The sequence below is a fragment of the Anguilla rostrata genome, chromosome 13 (genome assembly GCF_018555375.3).
Source record: "Anguilla rostrata isolate EN2019 chromosome 13, ASM1855537v3, whole genome shotgun sequence".
Classification (NCBI taxonomy): Eukaryota; Metazoa; Chordata; class Actinopteri; order Anguilliformes; family Anguillidae; genus Anguilla; species Anguilla rostrata.
This window is the reverse complement of record NC_057945.1, coordinates 28,516,964-28,539,610: the sequence shown is the minus strand read 5'-3', so window position 1 is coordinate 28,539,610 and position 22,647 is coordinate 28,516,964. Positions and strand designations below refer to the sequence as shown.

Below are 22,647 nucleotides of genomic sequence, written 5' to 3'. Positions count from 1 at the left end.
TTTACCTTTACCTTTACCTTTACCTCGCTTGACAGAATACCGGCTCTCGTGCAACATAAGTGACACTGAAGCAAAGCTTATCGGCTTGCTCAGGGTTTAAATAGAACACCAACAGGTGCAAATAGTAAAAGGAAATTTGCACGTGTATAATTCAATCAACTCAATGGCCGTAATAACTGAAGAAAAGGTGCATGAAAAAACCAATGGCCGTAATAACTGAAGAAAAGGCGCAGGAAGGAAAAGAAATGGTGGCATCAGCCAAAACCATGACAATATAGCTGGTGTAATATGACAGTATGTTGATTTAATATTGTTACATTATTATTTCAAACAATTTAGTCACTCGTTTTACTTTTTGTTTAGCTATGTACATTTTTTTTTGTAACTGAATCATGGTTTGACGGTATTGGTTTTACAGTGTCGTGAATATATTCCCTCTGAATGTTGCATGTAACCAACAGTTTATTTATTTATTTGTTGCTAGGTCTAAATTGCTCTTAAATGGCATCTATGCTCACGTTATTTGTGATACTGTGCATTGTACAGTTGTAGTGAACAGTTATGAAACAGAAAGAATACAGAAAGAATACTCATAAATTATTCTAATTTCTTTTTGTGTTGTTTGTGTGGCAGCTTTAAGTACAACTGAGGTAATATACTGTTTATGTAAAAAGATTATGCATTGTAAAATACAGTTGAGCTTGGAAATTAAAACTATATATTGTAAAACGAAGCTGAGTAAACAATTTTGATGGTTTCTCAGCCTGTAATACTAGATAGTTATTCAACATCCTTTCAGCAGGTCTAAAGATGAATTACAGTCCAAAGCCAAGGTGTTATCTTTATTCTTTTGCTTCAGTGGAGTACTTGATATGTTTAATCATTTGTGTAAGGTGCTGCATGACTTTCATTTGAATTGCTATGGAAATGTGCTGTTTTCATCAAGCTAGTGATTTGAAACTCCCTCTGCCCCAGAGAAAAATTGATGGTAACAGTTTCAAAGAACACAACATCCTCTGGAGGGTTTGTGTACTGTTAGCTGTGAGATCACTTATATTTGTATTTGTATGGCCCAGAAAAGGTAGCATGGAAACTGATGTCCCCTCAAGCTATGAAGAGAATTTTTTGTGATGATTAACAGCAAAATATCAATTTTAAGCTCTGCATTTATTTTACTCACAATGGAGTACTCCACATATTGCTTGTGCTACAGAGCCAGCTCTGCACAAATTGGCCAGAACCATCTCCCCAAGCTTTTCTCTTCTTGCAGTGACTGGCTGAAATGATGGGGCTCTGAGGCCCATAAACCCCAAACAGCTTTTTCCAGCAATTGGTCTAAAATATCACATTGGCTATGTTGGCTGTGAGCAGATGAACATGCCATCTTCTCTTTCTTCTAGGCTTCTCAAGGTGTTGATATTTTGACAATGGTGTTACTTAGTGATCAAACCTCCCTTTAAACTGATCATTGGCCTTTATGCACTGCCATGCCCTATGTAGTGTCCTGTAAGCTTAGACCTCAAGCCATATCCTCACGTTGATAACACAAACTGGCCTTAAAGTAAGCCAGAGCTTTCCACTGCATAGCAAAGAAGCAAAAAAGGCTATGTTTTCCATGTATAGCTTACTGATCACATTTAGGCAATAAGGAAAACAAAAAAAAAAACATCTAGCATCAATAAATGTTTCAGTTCACAGTAAGAATGTTATTGATTATAAATCAATTGAGTGAAAGGAAATGTTTGCCCCTTCAGCAAGTCGTACCTCATCATCATGGAGCATCAATAGAGCTGGCAAATAAACTGACTGGAGTCCATTCTGTAAGACTCTGTGCCTTTTGCTTGTTTTGAAGCAATCAAACAGCACCAGACTGCTGTACTCCGCCTCTTTTACAATATCACAAAATGACCTCATTACTGTGTTTTTTGAAAGCAACTGCTTTTTGTTTTGACCTTTCTTGATGGCCAGACAGTGATGCTGAACCTACACAAAATACATGTCTGTAACTGCAAACAGACGGTGAGCCAGTTGCTGGTAGATTCATGTTTAATATTCAGTGCTTCAGACAATTTTGGAGAATAGAGATATTTGTTTTTCTTTGGGGTGTCTGTGCATGTGCATGTGCATGTGTTTTTGTATGTGCACGTGGATATACTGTATGTGGGTTGTCTGTGTGGGGGGAATTGGATCTCTGTCGGTTGTAGTGTGTGGTGTTCAGGGGCTACCTGTACCTGCAAGCTGAGGTGAGATTTGCCACTGGTGGGGAGGATCTGAAGAGGTTCCACTGTTGGCCCCGCTTTGATGAACTGACCTCATACAAAATTCATATGCACAGTGAGATCAGCCAGGGCTCCTCCTGACCAATGGGCTGTACTGTCATACATCCAGAAGCATTGCTCACTTCACTTGATGGGGACCTCTTGCCAGGGTGGGTTCCCCTTTGCTCAGTGCATAATTCCATTTATTTTCCAATAATCATTTCTCACTCCCATTGAGGGCCTTGGGAAATAGGCTTATTAATGTGCCACTTGAGTTCTTGAGAAGTTCAACAGCTATGGTGTCAGTACCTGCACTAATGATTTGGCAGTGAGGGGACAAACAGTTAAAATGCATTAAACATGGAGATCATGAGTATTCTCAGTCCTATGTTCATGAATTCTCACTGGTTAGCAAGTAAGCAGCAAGTGCCAGAGAGCTTTATTTTTAACCGCTTTTCTTCTGTTTCCCTGGGCAAATTATGGGCATGTTTTTAACATTTTATTTTTTTCAGACAGATTAAAGCACTGCACATTTTTTGCCATATTTTTATATTATTCTCTGGGTTACTGCATCTTTCTCGTTCTGAACGAAACAGTGAATAAGCTAGTGGGGCTTTGCCTTCATAATGTACTTAATGGCATAACTTGTGCAAATAGTTGCTTTGCTGTCTATCGCCCAGCCCTAATTGATGCAATAATTTTGTCCTTCATAGTTAAGATATTTCAGTAGAAACAAGAACACTTGACATATCACTTTGCAAAAAATAGGTTCGGTTTTAATTTAACCAGTGTCCTAGGGCACTGGTGCGGCATGCTGCCCAATGCATATTGGTCAGCACCAAGTTGGTGTACAGTATATGGTTTGCCTTTAAAATGGGAGCACTGCCATACTGCAGGGCTCTGGCCTAGCGTAAGATCTGATGCATAATTTTTAAAAAAGGAAAGATTTTTATTTTTGTTGAATGGATTGTTTTTTGTAACATATTAAAATAAACATATATTTCAAACATAAGTACCGACAACTGCGCATACAAAATGGTCGAAGTTAAAGTAACATGCCTGCTGAAAAGACTGAGCCTAAGGTACTGTTAACAGGCTGTCGGATAAACGTAATGTTGATACAATAGGGAAACGATTCAATGAGAGGGACAATAATGTTGCATGGATGGATTGAATCCTTATATAAATGAAAGTGTGTACAAGATATCCAGTGTTTCCACACTTTTTTTTCTTCTTCTTACAGCACTAATCAGAAGATTGCCTTGTGCCGTAGTTATACTGGCTAGTGTGGTTTCTACAGTATCATTTTTTTAATTTATGCCTCCCATTCAGAGCTTAGAGCCTTTTTTTAGTATTCACCATGCATCTGTTGAAGGATGTAGATAATTCCTCTGGTCTGTGGACTAAAGTACAGGGAGAGAGAATGAGCAGCAGTGTGTGTGTGTGTGTGACCGTTGTAAGCACACCTGAGTCTCCTTCAGCATGACTATGCCAGTGAGCACCTGATTGGCTCAGGCTATTGCCCGTCTGTTCCCATTAAGTGCAGCCACACAGGGAGATGGAGGGAAGTGGTCTGAAACAAAGACCATTGAGCATAATTCTTCCCCAATATTGCTTCCTTTTAAACTTCTACACTTGACTAGCAAGTATGACCACAGCAGACAAAAATCTACTATACCACGAGACTGAACAGGACATTGCTCCATGGTCTGGGTTTTGTGCTTCTTTCCCCAGTTTATTTGTCTTGGTGGATTAGCCTTGGTTACCAGAAGGTGAAGAATGGTAACCCTGCCATAAATCCCATCTTTGTGAAGCTCATACATGCAGTTTTTGTTTAGACTGGCTCACTGAGGTTGATTCATTTCTGTGGTTATTCTTGAGGCTTTAGTTTTGAGGCATTTAGCAACTATGCGGTTAAGTATCCATCTGTCCCTGTCATGAGCTTTGACTTTCAACGACTGTTCCTTTTTGCCAGTGCAGTCTGTTCATGTTTGGCATATGTTGGCATAGTTTTTTCAAACTGCCTCATTAAATTGTTATGAAATATTATTAAATATTTTCACAGTTTTTGAGCATCTTGTTGCTTTGAAAGCCCACATATTAAGTGCTGATTGTCAGCATAGATCGGGGGCGTGTCCAGGGTGTATTCCTGCCTCTCGCCCAATGCACGCTGGGATAAGCTCCAGCACCCCCCGCGACCCTGCTCAGGATAAGTGGGTACAGATAATGGATGGATTAGTCGTATCATTTTTGTTATAGTTATAGTATTTGTTTTCATAACAGTGGTTGCAGTGGGTTTGTATATAAAGGGGACAGAAATGTTACAATAATTCAGACACTGAGGCAAATTATGCATGAAAGACTGCAATACCTTTTGTCTGTCTAGCGTGAGTCTTGGAAATGTCTTTGCTGGTTTTCAGAGGCTGTGAAGCTTTTATTTATTTTATTTTTTTTCTTCAACTCTGTATATACAAAATATATTTGTCACATGCCAGAGAAGCAGACCAAGAAATCACACATTCAGAGTGACATGAATTCTCTCTGCATGTTTTGATTAGGTTAGAGGACTGCAGGAAATAATTCCTCAATGATCCTGTTGCACTATGACATGCCAGCATAAACAGCCATCTGCATAGTTGGGCTGATTACAGGGTAAATTTTGGAGGTGACTGTTGCTACGGTGTAAATTGTTTTTCATTGTACTAATTTACAGACATTTTTATTGTCTTATTTCCATTTTTTGAAAGTAATTGATTTAAATGTAGATCATTAAGATTCGGTGTGAGTACAATTTTAATGAGATCTTATTATTTGTTTTGCTAGGTAGCAGGAGTTCAGCAACAGATAGCTGAACAGCAATTAGTTTCCCCATGTTGTCACATGTAGTTGCTAACCTCTTTGATTTTTATTTTTCACATTTCTTATCAGTTCTACATCAGCTCTGCTTACAGCAGTGCATTGATTTTTATTATGTTTCCTTTTATTTAGATCAGCCCAGGGGGCAAAGTTAATGATGGCGAGGAACATACTGAGTTCAAACTACTGTATACCACAACCCATGTGGAAAATGCAGAGACAAAATCACAGACTGACCAGAGATCAGAAAGAAATGTAACGTTTCAATCATGTATACAAGTGTACAATGTTTAAGGTATAATGTTAGCTTTGTGGAACAAGTGACAGTTGTGCCACTGTCACTACAATACATGTCAGTAACAGTTGCCTTCCATTTATGGTGAGTTCTGGTCAACTCTTATTGGATAAAATGCTATCACATGCTATTTAAACTTCAGTACATTGTTTTGCGCATTGCTACATACAAGTTCCTGGTACTCTTGGTCACTAAGCCTGTACATAATTGTATTAGCTATGACACTAGTTAACAAGGCGGTTCTGTAGCTGTAGCTAGCTGCTAACTAACTGCTAAGCCACGTTAAATTCAGCTCAGTTGATGCCATGGAAATGTCGTGCTTGTGTAATGTTCAGGGGTTGAATGCACAGTGAAGATTGAAGAACTGGTGATGTATTGCCGATTTGGTTTTGATACTATTAACAATTGTTATTGCAGTTTTTCTATTACAAAGATCTTATTCAGATTGGCCTCAGAATACAAAATTGTGGCTTAGCAAAACATTTAAACAAGCAGATAAGTGAATATTAAGGAAATACACCAAACACTTCTTAACTCCCATTTATTTATTTATTTATTTATCCTTGTCTCTCCTCAAGGATACCTTGTAGTTATTCACAGAGTACACACAATTGCAACCACATTAGCAAATCCACCTGATTGTATTACAGAGGAAGCTTTGTGGCTATTAAACTGCTCATGAGAGTAAAGGAAGCCTCTTGACAATGTGCCTGAACTAAACACAGCTAACTCTATCCTTTCAGAGAAATATCAGAAGAATCTGATGATGATATAAAATACATGAGTCATCTCCCAGAATTATAGGTTTCTTTAGAGCCTGGGATATTCATTGCACTGCATTTGGGTTCCACTAAGTAACAGGTCACATCATGCTGAAGAAAGCTGCAGGGGAAGGTCCTGCCTCCCTGTAAGAGAAATGAATGCAAAGTTTGCTCAAAGGTTTTAAATCAGATGTGCACTTACAATGAGGATCTTTGTATGTTATCGCCTGAGTGTATTTCAAGCATAATAGGCACCCACACACACACAGTCCCATACTGTTATCCTTGTGAGGACTTCCCATTGACTTCATCCATTCCTTAACCTCTAACCGTAACCCTAATCCCAACCACTACATGCCTAACCTTAACCCTAACCTTAACCTAATTGTAACCCTAACCCTAAGTCCAAACCCTAAAGCAGCCTCTTGACCTTGTGGGGACCAGCAAAAGGTCCCCACAAAGATACATTTTCCTCATCTTTCTATCCTTGTGAGGACATTTGGTTCCCACAGAGATAGTACTACAAGCACCCACACACACACACACACACACACACACACACACACAAACACACAGCTGAAAATGGGGGGACTCAAAGCAGATGTTTCTTTAAAATGGTAAAACATTTGCATTTAATTAAGATTAACTAAAAGCTGATCATCTGTACTTTTGTGTTGTATTCCTAGTTTTATCTCAAATCCAGATGCCTTAAATATACAGCAAAAATAACTAATTTCACACTACAAGAGGAGTTTGTAATGGAGACCATATTACTTATGCAAGAAACATGGTGGTTTACATTTTAAACACACAGCAGAATGTCTGTTAAGTGGACTGCCAATCAGACATGAACCAAAGTCCAGACTAATGTGCTGTGTTTAGTGGAATAATTCGTAGACTAATGTTTTTATTTTTTGATTGCATTATACGTTTGTTATGTAACTGATTGCAATGACACATCAGATTTCAAGCAGCCATGATTTCCAGTTGTAAGGGCTGCAGTACATTGAACAGACTGAATTTCCATAGGCTAATCAGCCTTAGTGGCAATACTGACTGCAATAATGTATTTCAAGGGAGCTTTTCTGACAATCACACTCTGTTGTGGAAAACAGCTTTTATATGAAGCTGTTGTAGCAGAAAGGAGATCCACCTGTAAGATAGGCACAGGTAACACTGTAAAATGTGTCTTCTAATGCCTCAGTTTCCACCTGCCAACAGAAAATTGGGCATATGCAAGAGCTTGAGCTGAGTCAGATGCCCTTGTGAGAACCCACATTCTTTAAAAAGGCTAAAATGGTGGCACATGCACGAAAAGAGAGTTGCTCACACATTCTGGAATCAGATAAACCACATTTTCTAATGTCACACTTCCTTGGACCCGTTTTATTTGCCACTGGCAGACTCAGATGACTAAAATCAAGGTTCAAAATTTAAAAGCCAAATTGAACATATTGAGCTAGTTCATGGAGAGCACCCACCCAGCAAGAAATTGATTTGTGTGTCAGTGAAAGCTTGTGTTTAACATAACTTCACAATATGAGACCAGGAGCATAAATGCAATACAAGCACAGAATATAAGTACAGAACCTCTAATCACATAATGGGCGTGGGACAATTGCCACTAGAATTAAAAATGTCAAATGCCATCTTGGTTAGATTTCCAAACCAATAATAATGTTATGTAAAGTACAGCTTTCATATTTGATTTGAAATTTGAATCAAATTTGAATGTTGATGGGAATTGCAACATTTGAATTTTTTAAGCAAAAATTAAAATATAGGACGGAGTGTAGCACAGTGGGTAGGGAACTAGACTTGTAACCGAAAGGTCGCAGGTTCGATTCCCGGGTAGGACACTGCCGTTGTACCCTTGAGCAAGGTACTTAACCGAAATTGCTTCAGTATATATCCAGCTGTATAAATGGATACAATGTAAAATGCTATGTAAAAGTTGTGTAAGTCGCTCTGGATAAGAGCGTCTGCTAAATGCCTGTAATGTAATGTAAAAAATATTATTTTTTTGCGTTTGTTTATTTAAGGCCAATTTATAACATATACTTTCTGTTGAAAACTATTTACTGTCACTCATTATTAATTTGTTGAAACATCTGAAAACTTCAGCTTAACTAAAAGTTACATTAAGGGAAGACATCTAGCGCTGGATCCAAAGGAAGATAATTGTATGCATTTTTGGATAGCATACTACTCTTGTACTGTGAGGCTTTTCCTCATCAGATGTATGATGTTACAGTTGTCTTAATAATTGCATGATTTATTTATTATGAATTTTTTAAAGTACCTACCAGACATTACCGTTAAATTATCTAGGTATCCGTCTTTTTGACCTATTGTATAATCACACAGGCATTGTAAAACTACTGCTAATTCAGGAGTGTGGTAAATGAAGCTGCCAAATCAAGGCATTTTGTGATTCTCTGGCGTAGTTTTAAAAGAGCCTGATTTATGAGAATAAATTGGTTGGATTGGCTACATTATGAGGCACTGTTTTCCTTCACCAGTGCCCAGTAAGCAGGCAATCCCATCATGCCTGTGGAACAGCAAGCACTAAGTCTAAAGAGGCTCTGTCAGTCTGTCTCAAGAGGAAAGTGATGTTTGTCTGAGTGGTGCAAAATATTTTTGCCATTTTACTCAAGCCTCTTTGGGCAAATGTCAAGAATGTCAGGCAGTTTAATATATATATACATATATATATGTTAAAATTTGAATTGCTGAAATTTGTAAATTCAAATAGATTTGCATTTACCAGACTATGTGAGAGATATGAAATGATGCTGTATCAACTGTTTCATTGATGTCAGACATTTAGTTGTGATTAGATGTAACCAAGTAAACTGCTTTGCCTACAGCCTACAGGTCCTTGTTGTCCATTTCACTTTGTGTCTCTCCAGTCTCCACCACTGGCGAGCACATGCAGCTCTACCTTGCTAAGTCTTTAGCCCTGTAATGGCCCCTGTGAGCTCAATGTGGCATCCCTGGTGTAGGTCTATGTGATGTGGAATGCAGCATGCCACAATGGCTTTCTTAGGGCTATATTGTGAAGTACTACCTGGCTGGAATGCATCTGAAATGCATTTTTATCATTGGAAAGTTTCACTCAATAAACGACCTAGCCCTAGAAGAGCCGTGCATGAAAGCAGGTTGTCTTTGTGTGTTGTGGGCTCTGCGTATCGGGTAAGCAGCTACATAAATGACACGGTGATCAGATGGCGCATGTAACTGCGCATGTGTGCTGTCAGTGACACCCAAGACCCCAGGGAATCTACAATTAAAAAATAAAAATAGACAGCCACTGCTTAGTTATCTGCTGGCTGTCAAATGTTGCAGTAATGGAAATAAACACTTGTGCATGCTGGATTAGACTGGATGAAACCTAATTTACAGCTGAGCTGACATTGGAGAAATGGCAGTTGCAGAGCCCTGGGTATGCTGAAAAGGCCCGATGGCCAAGTCAGCAAGGGCCGCTCTGACTTTCACAGTGACAGGGAGGGCACAGAGATCTGGTAGGGTGCTCTCCATTTGGAATAACCAGTGAGGAGATTTCAGCTAGTTGCAGTCTCTGCCTGCATTCCTCCTCAGACAGCATTTAGTATATGATACGGTATATGATATAATACTTTGATACGACTTTCAATTAGTTACTGCGTTAAAAAGAAAAAAATGAACATTGCAGAATCCATTTTGCATATGTATATGCATACCGTCAAGTCCAAAATTATTGGCACCCTTGATGAAGATTACTAAAAAGGCTGTATAAAATAATACCGGTACTGAGCTATCTGTATGCTCAAAATTATTGACACCTCTGTTTTAAATACTATGTGTACAAACTTTACTCCCAGAATTAAATTTAAAAAAATAATAAATCATGAAAAATATCCCTTGGAGCTACCCTTCACAGTTATGCAAGTTGTGTATGGTACACGATTGAGCTGCCAGTGGATGACAGAAGATGGATAGCTCATGACATGGAAATAGGCTGTCATGTTATTTGCCAACAGCCTAAAAACTCATAGCAAACAGAAAATCAGTCATTTTACTCTGCCGCCCCTCAGTGTAGCAGGAAGTGGCAATACCTGCCGTGGTCCAAGCCATTTTTGCACCCCTGTCTGAAAATACAGTCCAGTGCCCCAAAGTCATATAACCCATAGCTAAAATAAAATGAATTGTGGAATTATATGTTTTTTGTCATTAAGCATCAGCCCTGTCAAATTAGTGTTAGCTAGCCGTACCCTTGACATGATTTCTGGTCTAGTACCCACTAAAACTGACATCAATAGCTTGACACAAACAGGGCAGGCAAATGATGCAGGGACACTTTGCCCCTCTGCAGCAATATGGCTCTCAGCGTGCTAATTATTATCCCTGTCTGAAAAGTTTGGGTTCTGTTGCCCTTTAAGTCGTCACACTCTCTGGCAGCAGAGGGAGTCTTTACTTCTACCGGCCAGCCAGCTGGCTCATCCTCAACCTTTGGTTCACTGGAACTGGAGGTAGATGTGATTGGTGGTACAGCCTATTCTACAGACGTAAGCAGTGAATGATACTGGCTGTTTAATATTTCTTCTTTTTCTATTTTCTTTTGAAACTTCTGATTGTTGGGTATTTGGGTATTATTATTTTTTTAGTATGAGAGTGTATCGTAGGCCTAGGCTGTAGCTAGTAAATACTGTAATCAATCATTATTTTTCAATTTATAACATTTCATGATTGCTTGACATTGAGAAAAACTCCTGGCAGTAACAACAAGCTGGGGGTGGTGCTGGAATCCAGCTAACCCCACAGCCACTAATTTTGTTGTTCTGTTTGCTAGGGGTACAGCACTGAACTCTGTGGTGGCACCATTGCAGTTTGCCATCTTTTGTGGTTGCAGAGAGTTGCTCAATAGGTAGGATAGCAAGTGAAATGATCAAAACTATATATCCTGTATCAAATTATAAATATGCACCCCTGTTTTTTAGGGATTTAAGGATGCCATCAGTGTGTGATAGCCTGTTTGAATGTTCTTCCCTGTTTGTTCAAAATTTGAATGAAAATGAGAACCTACGAATTTCAAAAAATGATTTGATGTCTCGATGCAATCCGCCATTAAACATATTCCAAAGCCTATTGTTCAGCTCATTCATATGTTTGATTGGTGCCAAACAACTGTGGATAAAGAGACACTGCAAGTTTTACTCTGTGTAGCAAAGTGCTGTGATGTCTTGTACATTAAGCTCCTTAAATGTTTATGATGTCATTTATTTATCTTAATGTGATTTTATTTTAAGCAAAGTCACAAGAAAGCAAACTTCTACTATCCCGCAATAATGTAATAAACACAAGCTGCTCAGAAATAGATATTTGTCTGAGCAGTTTTGTAAACACCCAAGATAATGCAAAATGACCTTCATGGTGAGCTAATCATGTGGAAAAACTGGAAGAGCTAGCAGGAGAGATTTGCCTGGATATGTAGCTACATTGCTATTTTTAACAACATATGCAATGTTAAATGCCATTTAGGTTGAGCTAGTTAAATAGATAACTTTCTGAACATACTGAAAGTTCTTACCAGTGATTCCAAGTGAAGTACAGTATTTTTACTGAAATACCTGCACCATACATACTAATTATTTTGCCAGATATAAGAGGAATCCTTATCTCTGGTTAAACAAAGATTCTTTCTTGGGCAAGCGAGAAAGGAAAAGGTGGGTGACGTGTTGGAATGACATCAGATTCAGATTCATTTAATCACAAATTCAGTGTGGAAGGAGAGGTTATCTAGTGTAATGTGACTTTAATCATTTTAAAGCATTCAAAAGCAACTATTATCTTTTCACACAAAAGTATTTTTAAATGGAAACTCATTGATAGACCCACTTGAAAATGACTACAATTATGCTTAATGAGGCGGTCCATAGAGAAGGCAGTGTTAAGGATTGGTGTAACAGGCAGTAAAACTGTCAAACCACATGTAAATTAATTAGGCTGTTCAGATCTGCAGTTGAATCTTGGTTAATTTTTGTGGCTAAGTTTTCAAAAATATTTATTCACATCTTCAGTTGCTATAAGATGGCTAACTAAAACAAATGTTCTTAAATTAGCTTTCACATGTCTGGTTTGTGTTGTCCACCAGAAAAATTAATCTGTGCTCAGCAAATCAATCCCTGTGATAAATGTTTTCAAGTGCGGCTCTCGTGAGACTGGCTCGCTGATTGTGTTTGTGTCTTTGCAGATGGTCCCTAAACGGAACGCTCATCGATCTCGGAAGTGACTACCGGCGTCACATGTCTGGGGGCAGCCTGATCATTAATGGTCTGGACAGAAACCAAGATATGGGAACATATCAGTGCATTGCTTTCAACCCACGAGGAACCATTCTTAGCAGGAAAGCAAATCTACAGTTTGCATGTGAGTTTTGTACAACCATACATCCTCCACCCCAAATGTGGTACTGCATTGTAGCAAATTTGTGAATATATTTGTGCGCTGTGTGTGTTTGTGTGTGTGTGTTAGATTAATAAAAGTAATAAAATAAGTGCGGGGAATACCAAATAACAACAGCAGCCGCACTGGGATTTGACTGGGACTGAACTCGATGATTTGATTCTCATTAGTTGGGATGCCTCTAGCTCTGACAGCTTATGGGTAGGATTTCTTATTGACTTATGTTCTATTGAGCATTACCTGACCCCAGGAGGTGAAAACAACCTCAGCCAAATGCATTTATTAGATTTCCAACATTAACAGCATGTTTATTTTATTCATATTAGGCGCCGCAGGACTGCTATGTTAAGACTGTGGCTATGTGAGGCTTTTGTCACAAAGATAGGCAGTGTGGGGATGTGCTTTGTCCCTGAGCGGTACTTGGCACAGCAGCGACTGGAGGACTTGCCTGCCTCCCTCCCCATATCCCCGTCTGCTATTGATTGTCCTCATGAGTGAGAAAGAGACAGCCTTTCCACTTCAGCACAAGGGCTGGGCTTTCATTATTCCCATGGGTGAGATGAAGAATCTCTCTAGTTAAAGGCAGAAGCCGTTTTTAGTCGACAGTATGAGGTATAATTAATTTATTAGCTGTTGGTTAGTTAGATGAAGCGTTGAGGGGCTTGAGGTCTGTATTTCTGCGTGCTCCATCGGTGCTGCTCAGACAGATGCATGTTTTATAGATATACTTGGCCTCTCCTTGAAAAATAGTTTAATCTACTGTATTAAATGTTAGCTGCTCTATATTTGTATTGTATCTAAGGTTGTGCATCAGTTTGAGTCATCATCGGGCATCGGGTTAAATATGATAATTATACATACATAGATACATTGTTTGAGTTGTTCGTGGAATGGTCTCAAAATGTGTGTCATGGTGAAAGCTTATATAATGTAAACAAAAGTAATGATACAGATCTCCCAAGGTAAATGTTGACTGACACATTTTTTTATTATTATTTTTTTTTGTCAGAATTGAATCAGGCTTTCTGTTGTGGCAAGGACAATATTATTTTCTAAGGCATAAAAAATCTAGGGCAGATACAATGCAGTTGGATGGCTGACAAAGCATAGCTGTTTATGTTGCTTGCTGGCCTCCATTTGTGTCAGTTCTGATTGGATCCTGCATACTTGACTCTCTGCTGAAGTGGCAGAACACCAATAAATTGCTTCATCCTGCTGTAGGTATTCCAGCCAATAAGGTCCTATAAAAAATGTCCCACCCGCTCAAGGTTTTAAAATTAATGTCATTTTTAGTTTTTTTAACTGTTACTAATCATTCCAACATTCTAGCATGGCACTATTTGTTCTTCTTTTGAGACTTGGGAATCATACCAGTTTTAATTGTTATTTATTCCCATGCAAAATGCCATTAATCAGAGAGAGTGAGAGGGTCAGGACTTTTTATTATCTTTAAAAAAAAATGGTCCATACTCTTGCCAAGTTACTCCTACCTTTCCCACCTCCATATTTCTTTATGGCTGGACTGTGTGGGTTTTCACTTAGGGAAACAGGGGTTCATCCATTAATTAATCTTCTCTGTACAGTTACAGTACTCTCCTTAATCCTTTTCAAAAACATTCCTCGTAATTTCTCTCATCTTTTGCATTACCTTTCTTTTCTCTTTTGTAGTTTGAACCTGATTCTGGGCCATTTGCGCGGAGGTGTATTGTTGGCACAGGCCTCAGTGGGTAGCTCATCAGTCAAGGACTGAAAAAAACGGTTTATCACAGCAGGTGCAAGTGCTTTTCACAAGATCTGTTAATTTACAGAAATGAATTGCTCCAAAGGTATTGACAGGGAAGCTAATGTGTTAAAATATGAGGCTGCACTGCATTTGATAATGATATGAGTTATCCTGCTTGGCTTAGGGAATCACTGCTCCTGTTTAGCCTAGTGTTTACTCGTGAGAGGCCGCTCTGTCTGATTTGATGCTATCTGCCCGCATCGCACCGCAAGTTAATCATGTATTCTTCTGCACATAGTTATGACGGAGCGGTCATATTTTTTCAACTGAATTTCATAAAATGTCATCAATATCCTTCAAAATAGCTTTTCTCTACTGTACATTCAGAGATTAATGGAGCCAATTTTTGGCCAGGAAATGCCTTTTACTTGAAGGTCATCAGAGTTCATTATATATATGTGTGTGTGTGTGTGTGTGTGCGTATGTCTGTGTGTGCGTGTGTGTGTGAATGAAATTCACTATTCACTGTTTGTAATATCATCTGGTATTGTTAACAGGCAAACATATATTATGTTGCATTTCACTGAATTACTGTAGTATTTTTATTTAATGATGTGCAATGGTATGGCAAATTAACTTCATCTAACTGTATTTCGAGATGTATGATTGATGTATGTATAGATGGATGATAGATAGACTGAAGAACTGCTCAATAGAAATTTGTATGTCTGTGAATTAAAATACATTCAGTTAAGTTTTAAAAGTATGTTTCCAGTTTTGCTTCCCTCTACAGTTTTGTGACTTATCTTTTTTTTTTGTTTGTTTTTTTTTTCTTTTCTTTTTTTAGACATAGAAAATTTTAAAACCCAAACAAGGAGTGCTGTCTCAGTTCGAGAAGGACAAGGGGTAGTTTTGTTATGTGGGCCACCTCCACATTCTGGAGGTAAGACAAAAACTTATTGCATACCAATTACAAGAGGAACTGCATGTTCAGAACTGTCAAAATAGTCTCAGATAATCCCTTACCCCATGCAGTCATTGCAATATAAAATCTCCAGCAAAGACGTGCTTTCACCTCAATTTTGTGTCATTTTATTCAAAAATCAAACCTCCAATTTTCTAAATATTGTTGTTGGAAATGCAAGATCATAAACTCTGAAAGGGATTTGTATTTTTCACTTCTTATTCTGGAACGGACTCGCTCACAATAATATTTTTATACCTTATGTTTCTAAATATTTAAATATGGAATCTGCCTTATTCAATTAGAGAAAGCACTTGAGAATGGTAACATTTTTACTATTACTATTTTATTTGGTTGTCTTAGAAAATATGCAAATTGCATGTAATAATTTATACAGCATTCTGCCTATGAATTGTCTGAATCAAAGGATACTCTAGGAGGTGCAGATAACTCCTTCATATGGTTATTTTTAGAAATTGTCTTCTCAGTAGATATGTTTGACAAAGGTAATAGGATTAGTAGGAAATAAAAGGGAAAAATGTCTGTCTGGTTGTGTATTGTCTTGGTATATAAGAGGAAGTGAGGAAGTAAATGATGAAGCCATTTGCTGATCGAGTCAAAGGCAGACGACGTGCTGGCCACGTCACTTATAAAATACATACTCACTTTAAGACTATTACATTAATTTAGCAACTTATGTAATTAGACTCATTATTTATATATGCTAATGCATAAATATAATGGGGAACTGTGTTTTAAAAGAATCATAATTTGATATGCTATTCTTACAAAAAAAAAAAAAACACACACAATTTGTTTCCCCTTGTGATCCAACCAAACCTAGTAATGTAGACTGAAATTATGTTATGGAAGTGTTTGTCACCCACATAAAAGGCAGATCTGCAACTGACCCAGATGCAAAGCTTATCTGGATAGACTAAGAACAGGCAGAGAGCATGAGATGAGCCCTCTAAACAATTCAGAGATCAGTAAATCGGAACCAACGTGTTCCTAGGCGAGATACTCATTGAGGACACATTACAAGAGTACAGATTATTTCACATTATTTGCAAGGAATTATCTGTATCCTGTTCCCCTGCATGAAAAGTATAGATATTAGTATTGATAGTATTGGAGAGTTGAGGTCAAAAATATTCAGCTGCGGTTGATGAATATGGTCATTCTTTTTATAGTATCCAATTTGAATTTATTCTGATGGTAGATGTGGTAATGGGCCTGAATCACATCACAGCCACAAGTGTGAAACAAAATGTGTCAGCCTCCTACTCACAAACTGGAACCCCTCATGCAGTTATTTCTTTATTTCTCTGTCACAAGTCCTTTATTATGTAGTGTTATGCTGCCTTTGAGTGGCAGGAGGTGTTTGCATTGGAATATATATACGGAAGCCCTGCTGCTCCCTGCCTGACCTTGAACTTACTTCAACCGCCACGCTTGAATTATACATTCCAAAGGGGCATCCCTGTGAGGGTGTTTCTGCCTCACTTGCTAAAAGGGTTTGAAAAGATGCTTAATTCAGATACCAGACAGAGTTGGAATTGTGCTTCCATAAATGCTGCAGTAGAATAAAAATGCATGTTGCATGAAGAAGAGCAATGACATACTATTTCAATAAAATCATGGCAGTTTTCTCTCGGGGGATTAATTAAGAGGTGTCGTTTTATACACCCCATTTTTTTGTATGATAGCAGTTACAGGTTTATAAACCATCTTCCTTCCATTGTATAAAGACATTTTTTTGTCTCTTTTTTAATGGCCCTTGTGTTTTTGATGAGTAGTGCATTTAGGACTAGCTATCTTTGTTGCTTGCGTCATTGCAGCCCAGAGTTTGGGAGCCTCAGATCTGTTTAATCCGCGTGAATTGGTTTTGGCATGGCTGAGCCCGCTGCCTAGATTGTAATCCTGACAAAGGTTATGAGGCATTCATGGGTGGAGGGGGGGGGACGTGAGTGTGTGACAGTTGCTGCATACACCTTGCAGCTCCGATTGAGCTGGCCGGGGCGGGGGCGAGTCGCTCCAGCGATGCCTCGATCGCTTTGGATGTGAAGGGGATGACAGTACGCCGCTACTCTGGACCTGGCCCGTTTTAGATCGGAACAGGGGTGGGAATATGAGTACGCAAGTGTAGGCAAAAAAAAACAAACAAAAAAAAACAGCAAACAACTGCTATCATTTGGGACACTAGATAAAGTATGTCTGTGTGTTTTTGGGTACATGATGTACATGTGACATCAATCTGAATTCTTCTTTTTTTCTGTTGTAAGACTTCTGAAGGACAAATGACCCAAGTAATATAAGCAAGGTGATATAGTTTATGTTACAAAGACATCACTTTTTTGAACAACCTGTTTGAAATAAAAGCTGTTTATCATGTACATTTATTTTGCAATTTTGTAAATGCAATATATCTATCTGCAACCTTTTTGCAATTAATTTGTCATGCAAAACTAAGAAATGGTGACGTCGTGCTGATTCTTCAGCCTGCTATTTTATTTAATATATTATTATTTTAATTTTTCTGCCATTTTGCACTCACATTTTTGAATACAGGAGTAACCATATGTCTTCTTTTCATCCTAGAGCTTACTTTTGCATGGGTCTTCAATGAGTACCCATATTTTGTCCAACAAGACAGTCGTCGCTTTGTGTCTCAGGAAACAGGGAATCTGTACATTGCAAAGGTGGAGCCCTCGGATGTGGGCAACTACACCTGTGTGGTGATCAACAGTATCACGAAAGGAAAAGTCCTCAGTTCCCCTACACCTCTGGTCCTGAGGACAGATGGTAAGCCCCTTTCCTTTCTCCATCTCAAAAAAGTTGAGCATTCTTTAGTGATGGCCTGAATTCAATCAAAATGTGTCCTTAACTGTGGCACACAAATAAACATCAGTGTTTTGTTTTTTGTTTTTTATTTTTATTTTATTTTGTTCAGTTTTTTTCTCAAAAAAAAAAAATGTTTGGCAAATTCACCAAATTTAACAATAGCTAATTTTTTTGTGTGGAAAGAAAGGTTTCGATAAGGTTTGATAAGGCTTATTAAGTTATGATATGGTTTTATGCTTTTATTTTATGACACATTGATTTCAAGAGGTATTTGACTTTGAGGAACCCTTTGTGTCAGACCTCTGGTGGGCTGTTTTACAATAAAGTGAGGGGTAAGCAATCGCTCAGAAACTATAAAAATGTCCACAACTGGTATTAAATATTAACTTTCTGTGCAAAAAAAAGCCAGATCTTTGCATCAGAAGAAACTCTACCACCCATGAATTACGCCGGGTGTGTATTGTAAATTATTGGTGAACTTTCACTTTACTTTTTTTTTGCTTTCCTTCAATGACTGCTGTTAAAAATATTATTAATTTTTCACTTCAGAGAAAGTGCTTTGTGTTTCTTGCTCTTTTTTTTTGTTTGTCTTGTTTTGTAAGGCATACAGCATGTAAGCTGTTCATTATTGATGCAAAAAGCCATTTCTGCATTGTTGTGTCATCACAGGAGCAATGGGCGAATACGAGCCAAAAATAGAACTCCACTTCCCAGACACCGTTCCGGCTGCAAAGGGGTCGGTAGTTAAACTGGAGTGCTTCGCTCTGGGAAAGTAAGTCGGATTGTGTACGCCATGTTTTCAATCAATAATGACTTCCTCTGGTTAAAGGAGCTAACTTGAATCATTGAGCTGGCAGGCGGCAATTGAGTGTGTCAGGAGGAACTTGTGGTGAGGGCTGTCTTTGTTTCCCTTCAGTGATAATACTGTAGAATATTATGCTGTGCTCTGCTGAATTTATTTGGATCAATGCTGTGGAGGTTCTTTGAAGGCTTTGCCTTGTTCCTGACATAATGATTTCTTACAAATAGCAAAAAAAATATATATTCAGCTTATCTTTCAAGCCGATCAGTCATTCAGCCAGACACACTATAGAAACGCCAGTTTCAGTAACACCCGGGGAACTTAGATAGATGGCGAAATCATTAAATCTGGGGCAATTTTAAACCCAGTATTACATGGAGAGACCCGGCCACTTTGTATCTAGCGGTGTTTATCCTCACCACATGTTCATCCATCTGCATTTTCCAGCCCAGTCCCCGAAATAACCTGGAGGAGAACAAACGGGGTTCCGTTTCCAGGCAAAGTGAAAATGAGGAAATCCAATGCTGTCCTGGAAATCCCCAGTTTTCAGCAGGATGACATGGGGACTTACGAGTGCATAGCGGAGAACAGCAGGGGCAAGAACACGGCACGTGGCCGTCTCTCCTTCCATGGTAAGTGCACCTTATAATTCCCCTTTTCACTGAAACCATAAATGGGAATGGCTCCACTGAAGATATACAAGAGTGTTATTAGTACAGAAATAAGTTCTATACATATCAGGTGTGTATATATATAATACATTTCAGTCAGGACAAGTAATATATTTAGATGAAATATTTTAATGAATATGTAAGTACATTTTTTTTGTTCTATGTAAAAGGGAGCATGATACATCTCCCCTACACAGGAGGAAACACCCCCCAGTACCTATAAGCAGATCCAAACAATATGTGGTAGCTGGGGTGGTGGAGGGTGAGCGCAATTCAGTGCAGTAGCAAGCGAAGCATGCAAAGCAGCGCGAGCAATTAGCAGCACTGGAGAGATCTGACAGTTGGTTTAAGAAGGCACTCCATTTGTTGTCTGCGCATGTGATTGGATGGGTATGAGAAAATGAACACCCAGTTGTTAAGCTTTTTGGTGAGTTTTTATGCTCAAAAAGTCGCTGACGCCACGGAATCCCACGTGTGTTTGCTGGAACCTGGTTGATGGATTATTTTTTGGCGCACAAACATTTCATTGGCTTGTGGTATTGGAGCGGTCAATAAACATGGATAGATAAATCATTGATTACAGTTTTAATGTTTAAGCCTGTTCAATATGGTTCCCTATTTTCCTCCAAAAAGGGGGTGTTCCTTGCCTCAAGCTGATGCTTAATTGATAAAGCAGTGAGTTTATTGCAGAGTCACAAGTAGAAGGGGACAGACACTTAATTATGCCTTGGTTGACCAGAAAAAGTTAATGGTGAACGTGACTCAGTGGAGGGTCAGTCCCGTGGTCTGGAAGCCAGAGGCAATAAATGCTCCTGTGTATGTGTGTATGAGAGAGAGAGAGAGAGAGAGAGAGAGAGAGAGAGAGATAATTTCACACTCATTTATAATCAATATTCTTTTCAGTGGTTGCTTTGTTTCAGCAGTCATAGCCATGTGACTGAAAATATAGTTTTTGTAATTGCAGTTGACAGAACCTTGCTGTGAAGTGCATTCTGCATATATAACTGGTGACATCGGTGCTAAATTACTTCCTATGAAAGCTGCTCTAAACAAAGCTTTGTTGTCCAGAAAGGGAGCAGCGAAAGAACCTTTTTTTGATCCAATGATCTGAATACAAATAGCAATGGTGGCTAATGGCTGGTGGCTGACTGAGATCCACTCTGGAGCCTGTAGAAAATTGTTTCCCTGTGGTTCTAAATCTGCTGGTTGATTGGTACCCCTTTTTTAAAATGGCATAGCGGTCCCAGATGCAGTAGAACATTTAACAGCATAAGTGTGCTTAAGGATACCATGCCCTACCATCATCAGTGAGTTTGCAAGCTGCATAATGGCAAGTGTGCCATAGACACTCTAACACACTGCAATAATGCAACGGCCCTTTTCCATTTTTCTAGCAAAACCCCATTGGACCCAGACAACGAGAAACACAGCTCTGTCGATTGAGGAGAGCCTCTACTGGGAGTGCAAAGCCAATGGGAAACCTAAACCTTCATACAGTTGGCTGAAGAATGGGGAGACTCTACACACTGAGGTAAAGGCTGCTGTCCAGGAGAGTTTCGCTCCTCCCTTGCAGACTGATGAATCAGACCTGAGCATTCAATCCCACAGACAGATCAAATCAGTATCTGTTCATACCCAGCGCTGCTCAGCCTAACCCCAGCCAGAGCCATCATGGTTAAAGTTTTGACGTGCCTCGTACCGCACCATCAAAAAACCCAGCCCTGTCTCAATGGTTTTTCCAACTCAATAGCCATGGGAGATGAATAGCTTATTAACCCACCGGTGGTAGAGTCAACTTCATTTTTCCTGGCCACTGGAGCCATGGGACAGCGTTTCTTCCTCTCTCACTCCCCTGCTCCCCCCGTATAGAGACACGCACCCCACAAAACAGTATCACAATGATCTTTTTTCTTCCTTTCCTTACTGCATGTGAGTAGTTACATTGGTGCTTCCCCAACTGATGCAGTGTCCCACTGATACCTATGCAGATTGCTGTGTCTAATTTACAGGGCCGAGTGCAAATCGAAAATGGAGCCCTTTCGATATCGTCTCTAAACCTGTCAGATGCTGGGATGTATCAATGTGTGGCTGAAAACAAACACGGCATTATTTATTCTACTGCTGAGCTAATGGTGTTAGGTGAGATTGCTTTTTTCCCCATTTCTATACAATTGTACCTCACCATTGCCACGATTCTCTCACCCCCCCCCCCTCCCCCACCGCCCTATCCCCCCCCTGCTTCCATCCTCACCACAGTGGCTTTAGTGAAGACAATACAAATGTGTCTAAATGTGTCATTTTGTGTTCTATTGCTTCGTTAAACTGATCTTGTTATTTGAAATAGCTTTATATTATATTATCGAAAAGGCTTGTTCATGTAGATAACATATTGATTATATCTGTGGTCTTGAGCCATGCATCTGTCTGCTGATGCAGCCTAACTCCCGATTGTGGACACCAATCACCAGGCCCTCCTTTTTTTTTGGGGGGGGGGGGGTTGTAAGGAGAAAAGTCACCCCTGAATGATTGCTGATAAAATCTCAGTGTGGACAGCAATGTAAATCAATAGAATTGAAGATTGCGTGTCATGCTATTTTTTACCCCTGATACTCTCATGAATCACACATAGGAGAGCACTGGAGGGGAGGGGGGCTTCAGCTCTTATTCTCTAATGACTCCCCTCAAATCTTGCGCTCCTAGCCAGAGGCACAGAGAAAATCACTTGCCAAAGCACAGTTATCAGGTCTGGCTATTCCCACATGGTCTTCCTTTGTGATTTTCTATTGTTCCTTTTGTTTTCTACAGCCTCGTCACCCACTTTCTCCAAGCACCCATTACAGTCATTGCTTAAAGCACGCTCAGGCAGTGAGGTCACCCTAGAGTGCAAGCCCCAAGCTTCACCCAAAGCAATTAGCTTGTGGAAGAAGGGGAATGAGATTCTGCGCAGAAGTGAAAGGTAATTTATAACATTGGTGATCAATACTTTCTAGTTTCATCTACGTTTGTGGAATTTTACATATATATGTGTG

At 39.2% G+C, this 22,647-nt stretch overlaps 1 protein-coding gene across 2 annotated transcripts in view; it reads left to right on the top strand.

Moving 5' to 3' along the window:
* cntn3b (contactin 3b) overlaps nt 1-22,647 on the top strand; it is a 65,825-nt gene that overhangs the window by 20,930 nt on the left and 22,248 nt on the right. The window contains exons 4-11 of one of the 2 annotated variants that reach the window (XM_064305345.1): nt 12,403-12,578; nt 15,185-15,280; nt 17,903-18,106; nt 18,815-18,917; nt 19,395-19,579; nt 21,013-21,149; nt 21,628-21,757; nt 22,424-22,574. In XM_064305345.1, the coding sequence (XP_064161415.1) occupies nt 12,403-12,578; nt 15,185-15,280; nt 17,903-18,106; nt 18,815-18,917; nt 19,395-19,579; nt 21,013-21,149; nt 21,628-21,757; nt 22,424-22,574 (1,182 nt within the window). Of the gene's footprint in view, nt 1-12,402; nt 12,579-15,184; nt 15,281-17,902; nt 18,107-18,814; nt 18,918-19,394; nt 19,580-21,012; nt 21,150-21,606; nt 21,758-22,423; nt 22,575-22,647 lie in introns of both variants that reach the window. The other variant, XM_064305344.1, reaches the window with a different exon arrangement.